Source organism: Macaca fascicularis, chromosome 4 (assembly GCF_037993035.2).
Source record: "Macaca fascicularis isolate 582-1 chromosome 4, T2T-MFA8v1.1".
Lineage (NCBI taxonomy): Eukaryota > Metazoa > Chordata > Mammalia > Primates > Cercopithecidae > Macaca > Macaca fascicularis.
This window is the reverse complement of record NC_088378.1, coordinates 4947712-4962402: the sequence shown is the minus strand read 5'-3', so window position 1 is coordinate 4962402 and position 14691 is coordinate 4947712. Positions and strand designations below refer to the sequence as shown.

Here is a 14691-nt window from a genome sequence, read left to right as displayed (position 1 = left end):
AGATACTAAAACAGTTGCGGGTTTAAAGATCACTCCCACCTTACATATTGGTCAGTTCCACTGAAACCACAAGGACATGGTGCTCAGATTGTATAATTCCGTGTTAAAGAGTGAACTAAATATTCTTTGGTCATGAGTCGTTCAGCACTCACCTGAATGTCAGGCTAATTCATAGGAATTTCCCAGCATGCATGAGGGATGTGCATTCCAAATTGGGGCAGGAAGCCTGAGAGCTTCATGTGAGTTTCTCATATGCAGAAGCATCTTATTATAAGGGCTTCATAAACAGAGCTGGGCTTACAATGAGCCTTATGGGCTCAGAATCTTAACTGCGATGTCTAACTCTCTGAGATTATATTTTGTTTGTTTGTTTGACACAGAGATTTTGCTCTTGTTGCCCAGGCTGGAGTGCAATGGTTCTCAGCTCACCACAACCTCCACTTCCCAGGTTCAAGTGATTCTCCTGCCTCAGCCTCCCGAGTAGCTGGGATTACAGGCGTGCACCACCACGCCCGACTAACTTTGTATTTTTAGTGCAGACAGGTTTCTCCATGTTGTTCAGGCTGGTCTCGAACTCCCGACCTCAGGTGATACGCCTGCCTCGGCCTCCCAAAGTGCTGGGATTACAGGCTGTGAGCCACCGCTCCCGGCGATTATTTCTTTTGTTACTTATAACCACCCTGATGGTTAAGCATTTTCTTCCCCATTTTTACAGTTCAGAAGATTGAAGTTTTGGAGTAGATAATTTTCCTAGGGTCTCATAGCAAGTAAGCCAAATGAACACCGAAATCCAGGCCTTTGATACCAAATTCCAGGCTCTTTCCAGTATACAGCTGCCACTGCCCACATTGCATAACCAAAAAGACCCTGTTTGAATTATTAAACTGTTAATTCCTAGAATTTGAACTCTGGGGCATCTTTAGAAACTCAAACTCTCAAGTCATCATCTATCTTCCACGTGTGAAAATGGTCTTCCCCCCAACCTCAGAGCTTAAGGTCCCAGGGAAGGGGCATGTGACTCAGTCTCCCTACAGCCTCCACAGTGGGGCCACGTTCCCCAGTTGTGCGCTTCCGCTGCCCAAGCTCAGTCAGCAACGTTTTCCTCTTATTCCCACACTAGCATCGCTGACGTCCACAAAGGGGCCAGCACTGGAACAGACCCTGAAAATACAAAACCCGGGCAGTCAGGGTCATGGAGATGGACAAGTGTTCGGTGAGCTGGTGGACTGTGCAGAGGGATCACCGGACACTGGGATCACAGGGTGGCACTGCCTGCCCTTAACCCCTTCTCAAATGTCCCCCAGCCCTCTTCCAGCAGAACCAGCACCTATGCAATTAGAAGCCACAGTCCAGATGACTGGAACTAGTTCTACTTCCCAACGCTACCTGGACAGTGGGTTTACTCAATATATTCTCCCAAAATACATCAATCAATCTCCTGATTTGAGGGTATTGCCAAATGAGTAGTAGTAAAACCAAGAAAAACTTTTAAATGATAACTTACAATAAGCACATCCCTCTTGGAAAGCAGGCACAAATGATGCTAAAAAGCTAGCTATTTACACTTCAGTTCTGGGTTTATACTCAATAAGGCAAAAACAAACAAACAAACAAAACACCACTTTGTCCTAGAACTGTTAAGTGGAGTCTAAAGAAGTCAGAGTTGGACAAGTGGTAAAGTCAGCAATGCTGACTTGGAAAAAACAACTTTTGCTATGCCTGTGGGCAGTTTCAAACCCCTGAACCTTTTAACTTAACCGTTAATGTCCATGTTGCTAGCATATTCATAATGCCGCTTTGACACTCCTGCATTAGGAACCCAGCTCTAACCTACTGGCCACCTGTAACTTGGAATACTAAGGTATACTTGGAATAGTAAGGAATACAAGATTTGGAATACTAAGCTGGAAGTAGGGTCAACATTAAGGATTCTGCCACTAGATGGAGAAATTGTCCCAATCTAGCACCATTGCAGTTCTGTTTTGCTTTTGAGAAAAAGCAGTGGGAAAGACATTTACAAATGCCATTTTGTTCCAAGTACTATGGTAACTACGCTTTACATTGACAAATGGTGGTTTTTTATCCATTTATTTTATGTACAGTACTTTAGCTTGAATAGGGTGGACATCCTATATTCATCTTGAAGCCATCAGTATGTTCTAGGTTCTGTCGTTATCCATGTCATTCATGATTCGATGTTGAGTAAATCTCTTAAATATTATTTGACATCTTTTAAATTGCTGTGGCAATTAGCACTAAGTCTATGCAAATTTCACTTCCAGTTTTGCAACAAATTAGATACAATATTAAAGTCAGTAATAGATTAAAATGCATTTTGGGGATAAGGTCTTTACCACCAGCTACAATAAACAGTAAATACTCACAAAAGGAGAGGCTTGACTAATAACTGGACCAATCACATTTTGCATATTGCATTTATTTTGCAGAAAATGCTTTCTGCTGATTGTCTTTGTCTACTTTGTCAAAAGAAAAGTATGAAACAGTTATAGTTTAACAACACAAGAGATTAGCTACATGTGCTCCAAATACACACATTCTAGCGGGCAGAGCAGTCACATTTTCAATTCAACTAAAACCTGCTGTCTTCAACTATGATTTTATTCTGTCCTTGACAGCTCAACTCTAACTACTTGAAAGCAACAAGGAAGAAGATTAAGAGTGTGTGCTTTTTATCTCACTAAAGTAGGACAGGTGGAGTTTACAAATTCTGGTGTGCCAAAGTTGCCAATACAGCGTATGAGAAATACACCAGAAAAAGTCTCTGGACCCTGGCAAACATCTGTTCACTGTGAATCAGGTTGGGCCGACTGCAGCATCTCCATAGGTGGATTCATCTGTAAGCCACTTGGGACAGCACCGCTACTGCAGGTGTGAGCAAGGGGTGCTGGGACTCCGGGGAACAGCGCGGCCTGTGCTTCTCCTCTGCTTTGAAAAGGAAGTTACTGAGGCTGCATTTCCTTCCTTAACCCATGAGACTGCCACTGGGTACCTAGTAGGTCAATCCAGTCACCACTGGCTGCCACGACAAAAAGTCACTGCATCTTTCGGGACCTGGGCCTTGCTGCTTCACATGGAAGGTGGCGACACAGGTGTCCATGAGGCTATGAGGCGGCCTTGGGCTGCAGCGTCGTACTGGCTGTCCACGATGTCTGTGGCCGCAGCCGCCCCTTCGTACAGTGGGGATCCCGAGGAAGAGGGCGCCGAGACCGGATGGGTGAGGGGTGCGTAGTGCGCGGGGGAGCCCCGGAAGAACTGGGCCCCCAGCCCGTTGGACATGGCTACTGCCTGGGAGCCTGGGGTGACGGCACCGTTGCTCACAGACCACAGGCTGGGGTACTGACTGCAACAGAAAGACACCAGTGAGCAGGGCCTGGGCAGGGGCTGCAGGCCAGCTAAGGACGGAAAAACACACCAGAAATCCCATTCGGAGTGACTGTGTGATAGGACGTTTTTTCTTTCAAACCGTCATTTTCTCCAGATTATTACAGGATTCACAAGCACATCCTGTGATGTATAGAAATTACTGTCGTATCGTATAAGGAGTAAGGAATTCAAGATGGATTAGAGACTTAAATGTTAGACCTAATACCATAAAAACCCTAGAAGAAAACCTAGGTAGTACCATTCAGGACATAGGCATGGGCAAAGACTTCATGTCTAAAACACCAAAAGCAACGGCGGCAAAAGCCAAAATTGACAAATGGGATCTAATCAAACTAAAGAGCTTCTGCACAGCAAAAGAAACTATCAACAGAGTGAACAGGCAACCTACAGAATGGGAGAAAATTTTTGCAATCTACTAATCTGACAAAGGGCTAATATCCAGAACCTACAAAGAACTCAAACAAATTTACAAGAAAAAAACAAACAACCCCATCAAAAAGTGGGCAAAGGATATGAACAGACATTTCTCAAAAGAAGACATTCATACAGCCAACAGACACATGAAAAAATGCTCATCATCATTGGCCATCAGAGAAATGCAAATCAAAACCACAATGAGATACCATCTCACACCAGTTAGAATGGCAATCATTAAAAAGTCAGGAAACAACAGGTGCTGGAGAGGATGTGGAGAAATAGGAACACTTTTACACTGTTGGTGGGACTGTAAACTAGTTCAACCATTATGGAAAACAGTATGGCGATTCCTCAGGGATCTAGAACTAGATGTACCATATGACCCAGGCATCCCATTACTGGGTATATACCCAAAGGATTACAAATCATGCTGCTATAAAGACACATGCACACGTTTGCTTATTGCGGCACTATTCACAATAGCAAAGATTTAGAATCTACCCAAATGTCCATCAGTGACAGACTGGATTAAGAAAATGTGGCACATATACACCATGGAATACTATGCAGCCATAAAAAAGCATGAGTTTGTGTCCTTTGTAGGGACATGGATGCAGCTGGAAACCATCATTCTTAGCAAACTATCACAAGAACAGAAAACCAAACACCGCATGTTCTCACTCATAGGTGGGAACTGAACAATGAGATCACTTGGACTTGGGAAGGGAAACATCACACACCGGGGCCTATCATGGGGAGGGGGGAGGGAGGAGGGATTGCATTGGTAGTTATACCTGATGTAAATGAAGAGTTGATGGGTGCTGACGAGTTGATGGGTGCAGCACACCAACATGGAACAAGTATACATATGTAACAAACCTGCACGTTATGCACATGTACCCTAGAACTTAAAGTATAATAATAATAATAATAAAAGAAATTACTGTCGTATCTATTAATAAGAAACAAAATCATCAGGAAGATGACTGAAAAGATTATTCACATATTCAGAGCTCATGGAAGAGCGCTGTTAAGTTTCCCTGTGAAAGACTCAGACCGCAGTGGGTGATGCCTGTAATCCCAGTATTTTGGGAGGCCAAGGTGGGTGGATCACCTGAGGTCCGGAGTTCAAGGCCAGCCTAACCAACATAGTGAAACCCCATCTCTACTAAATACAAAAAAATTAGCTGGGCATGGTGGTGCATGTCTGTAATCCCAGCTACTTGGGAAGCTGAGGCAGGAGGATCGCTTGAAGCCAGGAGGCAGACGTTGCAGTGAACTGGGATTTCACCATTGCACTCCAGTCTGGGCAACAAGAGCGAAACTCCGTCAAACAAACAAACAAAACGGAAAAGAAAGACTCAGACCAGTAGTTTTGCACTCTCATTCAGAAGAAAACTTTTCGGATATTCTCAATCAAAAGTTACTGAGGATGGGCTTAAGTACACATGTTTTTATCTAGCACACCCCACCCACAACACTGCAGTCATTCTCACAATGAAGACCGGCCTCTCCTAAAACACTAAGCAGCAGACATTCCCTAGAGTAACTCCAGTCCAGACACAGTTCCCTGCACTTCATCCTGTTCAGTACATAGGTGTGCTAGCATGGTGCCCGGCAGCAAGAAAAGCATCTGGCAGTCAGACTAGGAAGCCATCCCCAGTTCCTCCTTTACCTAGTTTTGTCGCATTACACTTCGCCCGAGACTACTTATGAGGCTGCGTTTCTCAACGTGTAAAATGAGGAAGGTGGAAATGACTACTGAATTCTCCAGTCTAAGCACATGGAAGTGGATAGTATTCAATTATGGTAAGATTTTATTTTGGGAAATAATCTTGTCTTTCTGTAAGTGAATAATGAGACCTTATGTTGCATCACCACACTGTTAAACAAGTCTGAGTTAATCGAGGCAGATTATTATGCCATTTTATAGATGAAAGCTTCAGGTTCTAAGATGCCCAATTAGAGCCACACTGAGACCCTTGGGTGGGGCCCCTGTCAGCAGCTTGCAGTGTGCCGGTCATCTGATCGGGTGCAGGCTTCTGGGGCGATGCTCTTGGAGCCCATGAAAGCTTCCCTTGTTTATGCATTGTTGCTCTGTTTCTAATCACAGGCAATGGAATTCTTATTATGAAGGAACTGTTTTCTAGACAAGAATTAAGATCTCAGGCATATTTTGGTATTCTAGAAAATGAAGTGCATTGCCTTTGAGGTCAAGATCACTTAATTCCAGGCTCGCTCTGCTGTGAGCTGGTCCAGTCATTTAGTATCTTTGGCCCTCCTTCCTCCCTGGAAAATGAGGGTTGACGTCTAGCTTTGGTATTTTAGGTTTTTATATTCATCCTATGAAGAAATGTAAGACATTTACCAGCCTGCTTGATTTTTAAGCCATTCTCCCTCTGCATAATTTGCAAGTTGGTAACAACATAGTCATCGTTCGTTACCAGTTAGCCAGCACATACATTAAAGACTTCAATCCTGTATCCATAGAAAAGCCAACACATTTATTTCCTTAATTTAATAGCTCCTGTTGGAAAAGGTTCTGAAAATATCTCCTTAAGCTCTGCCTACTGATCCCAACAACCCTGTAGGAGACAGGCCGAGGCTGGGTTATTTTTTTTTTTACCACCTTCCTTTTATATGTGAGGAAACTGAGGCTCAGAGAGGCTAAGAGACTTGTCCATCACATGAACCAGTAAGTGGCAGAACCAGGATGGGGACCCTGGTTTCATTCAGGGATGGGATAGCACAGCTCCCATTCCACACCTCGGTTGTAAAGGAGCCCAATCCTTCCAGCAAACAGACTGCAAACAGGAACTCCGCAGTCATGTCACCTGCGATCCCTGGGCATAGCTGGCTAATACAGAATTCTAAATAAAGACCCAACCACCCACAGGGGCCAAGGAGAATAAGGACTCAGGGCCCATAGGAATGGGAACAGCGTGAGGTCACAGGCAGAGCTCCCAGGATGCTTTGCACCATGTCCTGGACATACATTACCTGGAGCTGGTAGGTGGGCTGGCATTGTGGCTCACGGGGAGCATGCTGGGATGGGCAGGCATTCCGAGGCTGGACCAATTGTCATGGGATTGCAGCATGGATAAACATGCAGGTGAGTTGTCAGAACAGGCTAAGGGGGGAAGGTAAGAAACCGCAATTATAGATGGTGTCTTCCAAGAACAAGAAAGTACAGTGAAATATCACCAATAACTGAAGCTACCTAACACTGACAACAAAATGTACCTGGGACATTAACTATAGAAAACAATCCATTAGTTTTTATGTGGTTATCAGGGGCTAAGATTTATTGCCAAATGTATGTATTTGAAAGCATACCCTGGTAACCCAAGCTTTTTCCCTTATCATCGTATCAGTAGATGCCCTGCAGACATTGAATCTTACAATCACTCGACTTGGAATTACCTATATTTAAAAATAAATATATATTTACCCTGCCTTTTTTCCAGTGATTACTTCATAAGAATGGGCGATAGAAACCATTACTCCAGGCAAAATTAGAACTAAGACCTTCCTGCCTCGGAGTCTAGCCTCTGGTTGAACAAGTCCCAATGACTTCCTAACCCAATAAGGTCCTTTCATTTCAAATCAGCTTTAATTGCTTAATTGTTTTATGGTGTTCTTTAGCTATTTTCCTTCTTTTGGAGTCAGACAAAATTAAGTCTAGACATATACAGTGTTATAGAGAGAATTAGGCCAGGGGATCTTTATGGTCTATCCCAGTGTTCCTAATATTGGAGCATGCATCGGAATGGCCTGGAGGGCTTTTGAAAGCACACATTGCAGGTTCCACCGAGAGCTGCTGCCTGTCAGTCTGGGGTGAGGCCTGAGACAGTGCCCACTCACGGGTGGTGCTGAGGCTCTGGCCTGGGCACCATATTTAGGGAATCGCTCGTCTAGTCAGGAATTCTTGAGCCTAGCTGCTCATCATTGTCACTTTAGAGAGGTTCATAAAAGACTCGAACCTGGGCTCTCCTCCTATAAGGATCAACCATGGTTCTGTGGAGTGGCCCAGGAATCTCTCATTTTCAAAAGCTGAAGCACCAGGCTCTAAGGCCCATGCAAGGATGCAAGCCTCTGATCTGGGTCTCTGTGGCTGCTCTGCCAGCGGTGGCAGTGGCATAGACACAAACTGAAGGTCATCTCTTGAGCTACTAAAAAACTGGGCTTGGGTGTGGGTTCCAGGAAACCATCTCTTTTTTTTTTAGATTCTAGACCCCTGCAGAATGCCTTTCCCAAAGTGGTCTTGCGGCCACCCACCAACCCCTGGCAGAATGAGGCTTAGGACTCACTTGGAGAATTGTTCCGATGAGCATAGGGGCTGGGGTAGGGCGAGGACCGGTGGCTCCTCAGGGCTGGGTACCTGTCACAGCCATGCGTGGAGGGGAGGGAGAGGGCACCTCCAAACTGAGGATGAGGATTTGTAGGTGGACACAGGGTACTGGTTCCAGGAAGAAGCCACCCCCCTACTGTGAGAAAAGAGAGAGAGAGCTGAGTAACCAGCATTAGTGCTCCCTCCACCACTCCAGAGAGCAGAGCCCAGGCCAGGGACTCTCCCTCCATCACTCCAGAGAGCAGAGTGCAGGCCAAGGACTCTCCCTCCACCACTCCAGAGAGCAGAGCGCAGGCCAGGGACTTCCCACCTTCCCCTCAGGGACCCCTGATGGAGGAAGCACCCTGAGTGTCTCATACTTAAGACACAGTCCGCCTCAAGACCTCTGAGGCCATCAGCCCCACACTCACTACCACAGGTTACCCAAGGCTTCCAATCCTACCTGAGTAAACCCAGGAGCCTGGCCTCAGGCAACCTAAGCTGTTTCCTCCTGAGAATCCTCTGGATTACTTTGAGATTTACTATTCCCCAAGGCAGGTCAGCTTTCCTCCCCTGAGCATGAATACAATGTAACCACAGGCAGAGAGCAGGTGAGAGACGCTGAGAGGTGAGGTGGTGCTTAGACAAGGGTGCCCTCCCCTTCTCCTCCTACCACCCACAGAGACTTGGGAGCTGCCTTCCTAGCTGGGGATAGACCCCTTTACTGCTCACTCTCCTGCTTTAGCCTCCCCCCGTTCGCCCCAGGAGAATCAGAAAGTGCTTGCAAGACTCCCCTTCCTTCCTCTAAAACTACAATTTCTTCTCCACTCATCTTTTCTCCTCTGAGACTGGGAGTTTTGTTCTGTCACCCAGGCTGGAGTGCAGTGGTGTGATCTTGGCTCATTGCAATCGCTGCCTCTCAGGTTCAAGGGATTCTTGTGCCTCAGCCTCCCAAGTAGCTGGGATTACAGGCGCCCAACACCACACCTGGCAATTTTTGTATTTTTAGTAGAGATGGGGTTTCACCATATTGGCCAGGTTGGTCTCGAACTCCCAGACCTCAAATGATCCATTCAACTCGGCCTCCCAAAGTGCTGGGATTACAGGCGTGAGCCACCGTGCCCAGCCTCTTCTATACTCTTTAAGCTTTGTTGTTTTGAATGAGAAAAAGCAACCCCTAGGGGGACAACAACTCTGGCTTCAATTTCCAAACTACTAACAATTCTCCAGGCAGCACTGAAAGGAAGGGTGCAGACGTGCCTCGCTGCCCAGCCGGCCCTGGCCAGAGCAGTGGCTCACTCTGCTCAAGTGACTGCCCTTCTGGTTGTTCAATCAGCCTAGGAAATGATGAAAAATATATTCAGAATAGAAAACGCCTGTGTAAGGAGGAGTGTGCCCTGTTGATTCATCCAGCCTCTTGACCAGCCAGCGATAACCACATTCATTATTTAACATCTCCAAGTCCCTTCCCAGGGTGGAGAGGACGGCCTAGGGTAAGACAGAGCGTTTCTCCCAACAGATGCTGCTATATAATCTTCTATCCTGCACTCTGACTCCAGGAACTCCTAGAGGTAGCTAGACTTAAATCCAACTCTCTCATCCTCAGAGCCACTGTTTCCACCAAAACCAGCAGGAGCTGGTGAGTCATTCGTAGAACCAAAGGGCTAAGGAAAAATTTTGTTCCTAAGCGTCACTGGAAAAATGGCTCTTCAACCATTAATGAAAGCCTAAAAGAGGATGTAATGAGCTAGATTCTCCTGTTGCCCAATACAGGAGAGTGTAAACACCCAGCTAGGTCTCAATGATCCACCCCAGGCATGGTGGCAGCTGCCTGAGGGCAAAACAAAAGCACTAAGGAGAGTATCCACAGCCCCAGTTAGAGCAGAGGTTAGATGGGCAACACAGCTTCAACATCACAGGGCAAAGAGCCTTGAACGACAGAAAGGTGATCTCACATTTCAGGTGCACCCAGAAACCCCCTTGTCTTCTCCATCTCCACTTCCCAGCTCTCAGCAAGTCTAGTCCGGATGACACAGAATGCCATGACAGAGTGCAACAAACCGTACATTGGGAGTACCCAGGTTGCTGGCTGTCTCCGGTTTCCTCCATCATCTCTTTGTGATCGCTTCTATGGAAACAAACAAACAAAAAAAAGTATATCGAATTGTCAAAAAGAAGGAAATTCAGAAAAGAGGGTGTGCAGCAACATCATCTTTCTGCATACTTCTTTGCCCAAGGGTATTTATAGTTAGAATTCTCTCACCTTTCCTTTGCATCAAGGAAAGCTTTTGCAAATGGATTGTACTTAATTTTAAGAGCTGTGATCTGAAAAACAAGAAATTGCATTTACTAATATATTCCCTATCAGTCAGGGAATTTAACTTGGCACCAAGAAATTGAGAGACGCCAGTACCACTTTTCAATACTCAAATATAATCAGACTTCTTTCCACATACAGTTTTCTATTTGGAACTGAAAATAAAGTAATTGTAAAGAGTAGCACGTTTATGAAAAATTTTCAATGTCAATGTTCTGAGTGGGATTCACAATAAATTCAACCTACCACTAACAATGTTCCATGTGTATAAATCAAAAATGGCTGAAAACATAAGCTGGGGCCGCTCAGGAAATAGTGACCTGGAAGTTCTAGTTTTCGGTCAACACCAACAACGGTATCCAACTAATCCCCAATTTGCAGTACTTTGGGGTTGGGCTTAGGGATAAATTTACAGGCACCTATGCAGTAGCTTGTATCTAGTTGAGTCTTCACATTGCAGAGATTTGAGGGCCTGCCCCCCCACCCCACCTTTTGGGGAAGATTTCCAAGAAAGGACATGCCCCTCTCTCACTCAAATCTTGTTCTCAAGAAATTCTCACACCATTTAATCTGAATGCTTTATGGATCTTTTGATTTTGAGCATTGAGAAGTTTCTAGTTTTACACACTTTCATGGAGAATTCAAGGGGAAAATTTTGAATAGGGACTTATTTTAAACAGTTGTCCCCTGTGCTTCCATTTCAAGTTATGGAAAATTATTTGAAGGGGCAGGAAGCCTTCCGAGCTCTGGGTGCGGTTAGCGCGTCTCCCCACTCCCCCAGAATCTCCACCGCGCAGCACACCGGGAAAGCAATCCCCCTCTGTCCTTCTCACCTCCTCGTTCTGATAAGCAGTCACCGCTATGAACTGGGTCTCAGGGAAGCAATGGCTGGTGATCATGCGCTGTGGACCCCCGACTCTCACTATGTGAATTCGAGGCTCATACTTATGCAAGGAGTTCAGCATGATCTGAGGGAGACAGATACAGGATTGGTGGCACTGAAAGTCCTGCGTTAAAACGGCAAAACTTCCATTTCTCCAGGATGCAGAAAGTCCTCTGGATCCCAGGAAAGTGTCTCTACTGTTGAGGGAAGTGGGGTTCTACCAGGGGAGGCTTCTCCGCGGTGTATATGTGCTATTCCCACAGCTTGTTTGGAAACGGGATGGGAGATGCTACACACCATTAAAAGTAATGAATGCTCGTCACAAAATCCTTTCACCTGGTGGAATAAAGTACTAAGGCTTCCAGGAAGGCTATAGACATTTTTAAAAGCCTGGGCTTGTTTGCAACTTGCCTAACCTGGGGTCTTCCAGGAACAATCCCGACTGAAGAATGTTCTTTAGAAAAGCACGACTTTACAAGTTTGTGCAGACTCCACGCAGTAAGTACTGTGGCGCATGTTTAAATTTAAATGCGACTTTGCCATCAAGGCTGATACCTTTTCCACCCCTAGGAGAGTTTAGGACTAGGCACAGAAGTTCCCCCAAAGCTCCAGACCTTCAAAGGGGAGTGCTCCCGCTCCCCATTCGCCAGGCGTGGATGTTATCAGCTTAGTATAAACAGCACTAAAGGCCTTATTAGAGAAGGCTGTGGCAGTTTCTCCAGGGCAGACGTCACCTCCCGTTCAAGCAGCGTCCCTTCCCACAACTCCGGAGAAGAAGCGTAGCGCGGACCCCCCTCGTTCGTCCCAGACCTGGTGGGCTCCGCACACCTACCTGGCCCCCTCCGTTGAGCTTGTTGGTGAGCTTGACTTTGCTGAAGGAGACGGGAGCCTTCATCCAGTGGGCCCCGAAGTTGGGCGAGTCGGGGTGGATGTAGACGCAGCTGGGCGCCTGCGGCTCCGGCTTGCCCCCGGGCACCCACTCCCCGTTCACGTACTTCCAGCGGTGGTTGTCGGCCGCCACGAAGTCCAGCAGGAAGGAGTACATGGCGTTGGGGTCCAGGCCAGACACGTTCACCTTCAGCACCGGGAACATCCGCCTGGAAAACACGGGGCGGGCGCAGGAGGACCCCGACACTGACCGGGTAGGCCAGAGGCAGAAACTGGGCACAGAGGCCTCTGTTATTTCGGGGCTTGGAGGAGCCCCCTGGGGAACGTCCAAGGGTGACTCCCAAGCTCCCCTTTCCCCGAGCCCTACCAGGTCCGGGTGGCCTCCCCACCATCTCCACGGCCTCGGGAGGCAAGGGCGGAGAGGACCTGGCAAAGAGTTTCAATGCTGGAGACCACAACCCAAGGAGACAGGCGGATGCCTTCGAGGTCGGGACCCTGGGGTGCGCGTTCCTCCTCCCCAAGCTTCCGCGGAGAAAACCCCAAAAGAGGGGCTTGCAGAAATGCACTCCAGGGAGTTAACCAGAGCGGGAGCAAACACAAAGCCCTCCTCCAGGAGAAAAAGAGTTCGACCTCCAGGAACTTGCCAGCCCCCCCAGGATGCCCAGGCGCTGAAGAGCGCGGTGCACGCGGGCTCCGGACGCGCACCCACCTGCCATTCTTGGTCACGATCATCTCGTTGGTGAGCTCCTTGAAGCGCAGCCACAGCTCGCTCTCCTCCAGGCCCACGCGCAGTTCGCGCTCCGTGGGGTCGCCCTTCTCGCTGCCCGCCTGCAGCTCGCTCTCCACGGCGCTCAGCAGGTGGTCCACTCGGTACTGCAGGCTCTTTCCCGCGCTCTCGGTGCCGGGGGAGCTCATCCTCCTGTCCGGCTCCCCTCCCCGCCGTCCCCGAAGCCCAGACTCTCTACTTGAGAGCCACCCTCCCCCTTCTTGGCCGCAGCCCTTCCGAGAAAAGGGGCCCCTCGGGCGGAGACCTGTGACGGCTCCCGGGTCCCAGCACAGACCCGGGAGGAGGGCGCGGATCAAGACGTGGGGGGAGGGGACAGGGGCAGAGGGGTGGGGAGAGGTTATTCCACTTGAACTCCCCAAGGCTCTACTAGAGTAGGTCTCTGGGGACCGAAATTCAGTGCCCTCCCCATAAATAGAGCCGCGGCGGCAGCGATGGGGGGCTCGGCGGATTGGGCCGCGCACGCTTTGAAGTGCCGGGCAGCCGCCCATTGGCCGAGAGCGGCCATATCAGACCCGGCCGGGCGGGTCTGGGAGGCCGGGGGCCAACAATGGGCTCCCGCACGCCTGTTTCATGTAAATCCTGGGCCCCAGCCCTCCGAGCCCCGGCCCAGCCCCTACACCCCCGCCCTTCCCCAAATGTTTGCACCTCCATCAAAGCGGCGGGGCAAGCCCGGGAGGAAGGTGAGCTGGACGCCCCGGCCCGCCCCAGCCCACACTTCCGCGAGGGGCGGCCCGGCAGCCTGCGATGCTCCCCGATTCCCGCGCGCGGGATCCTGCTCGCTTTTCCAGCGCGCCCGGATCCCGCAGCCGCTCCAGCCTGTAACTTCCGCGCGGCCTCACCTGTCCCAGCTCCAGGCGCGCCTCCCTCCCCTCCCAGGCACTAGCGCACTCGGCCGGGCTTCGGGATGCGCCGCGCTTGTCCCGCCCCAGTAGTGCTGGTCTCGCGCCTCCGATGCCTCAACTCTCCAGTCTGGCAGTTTCCGGTGCACCTGTCCCCACACGTCCCTCGCTCACGGAGCCCCAGGCGGCGTCACGAACACCCAGGATCGTGGATCAGCCCCCCCTGGCGTCGGGTGTCCCCGCGGCTCTCACCATCTGGAAAAGGAAGCTCCGCGCGCAGAGAGGGAAATGGATGGAAATAAGCAAAAGCAAAACGACCCCTTCTGGGAAGTGTCCTCCTCGCTCCCTTATAAAAACAGGACTTGATGCCGAGGTCTGCGCGCGCACCGAGTGTGCCCAGGCGTGTGCGTGGTTTCTGCTGTGTCATTGCTTTCGCAGAAGGTGGGAGAGGGTCGGGGCTAGCGGGGTGGTCCCTGACGAGCGGGACTCGGGGCGCTTTCCGCGCCCGGCCCAGCGCCAAGCGGTGTCAACAGCGGTTGTTTTATTACCTTTCGGTGAGAATTTACGCGAGGAGAGCGAAGGAGAGGTGACAATGAGCAGGAAATAGTTCAGTGGGGTCTCTTTAAACAGTAACATTCCTCCTAAAACGGGAGCCCAGGAAGGGGGAAGGAGGCAGAAGCTCCCGCTTCCAAGGCCTGGCTTTGCGCTTCTGCACACCTCGCCATTCGCTGGACGAGGGCCTGGGGTAGCAGCCTCAGTTTCCCTGTCTCCTGGGCGGGCACCTCAGTCCCAGCCCCTCTGGAGAAAGTCGGCGCATCCGGTGGG

At 49.1% G+C, this 14691-nt stretch overlaps 1 protein-coding gene across 3 annotated transcripts; it reads right to left on the bottom strand.

The window, feature by feature from the left end:
* Nucleotides 1-2408: 2408 nt before the first annotated feature.
* Nucleotides 2409-14048, bottom strand: TBXT (T-box transcription factor T). 3 transcript variants are annotated; one of them, XR_012433275.1, is made up of 9 exons: nucleotides 12950-14048; nucleotides 12185-12449; nucleotides 11303-11437; nucleotides 10416-10477; nucleotides 10219-10280; nucleotides 8616-8725; nucleotides 8133-8309; nucleotides 6823-6952; nucleotides 2409-3361 (listed from the first exon to the last, which is right to left on the bottom strand). XR_012433275.1 is itself a non-coding variant. In XM_015448492.3 (8 exons), the coding sequence occupies exons 1-8, from the start codon at nucleotides 13513-13515 to the stop codon at nucleotides 3088-3090; spliced, it is 1671 nt and encodes a 556-aa protein (XP_015303978.3). In that variant the 5' UTR covers nucleotides 13516-14048; the 3' UTR covers nucleotides 2409-3087. The 3 variants fall into 3 exon arrangements, 2 of the variants coding, with proteins under 2 accessions (XP_015303978.3, XP_065399237.1); XM_015448492.3 differs by lacking the exon at nucleotides 8616-8725; XM_065543165.1 differs by lacking the exon at nucleotides 8616-8725 and having other exon boundaries at nucleotides 8133-8306.
* Between the last annotated feature and the right edge of the window lie 643 nt (nucleotides 14049-14691).

Coding starts and splice junctions, on each gene's coding strand:
- TBXT (XM_015448492.3), bottom strand. CDS start 13,515: ATGGGCGGCTGCCCGGCACTTCAAAGCGTGCGCGGCCCAATCCGCCGA. Junction 12,450..12,949: donor ATCGTGACCAAGAATGGCAG/GTGGGTGCGCGT, acceptor CGTGTTTTCCAG/GCGGATGTTCCCGGTGCTGA. Junction 8,310..10,218: donor GCAACCTGGGTACTCCCAAT/GTACGGTTTGTT, acceptor CTTTTCTCACAG/TAGGGGGGTGGCTTCTTCCT.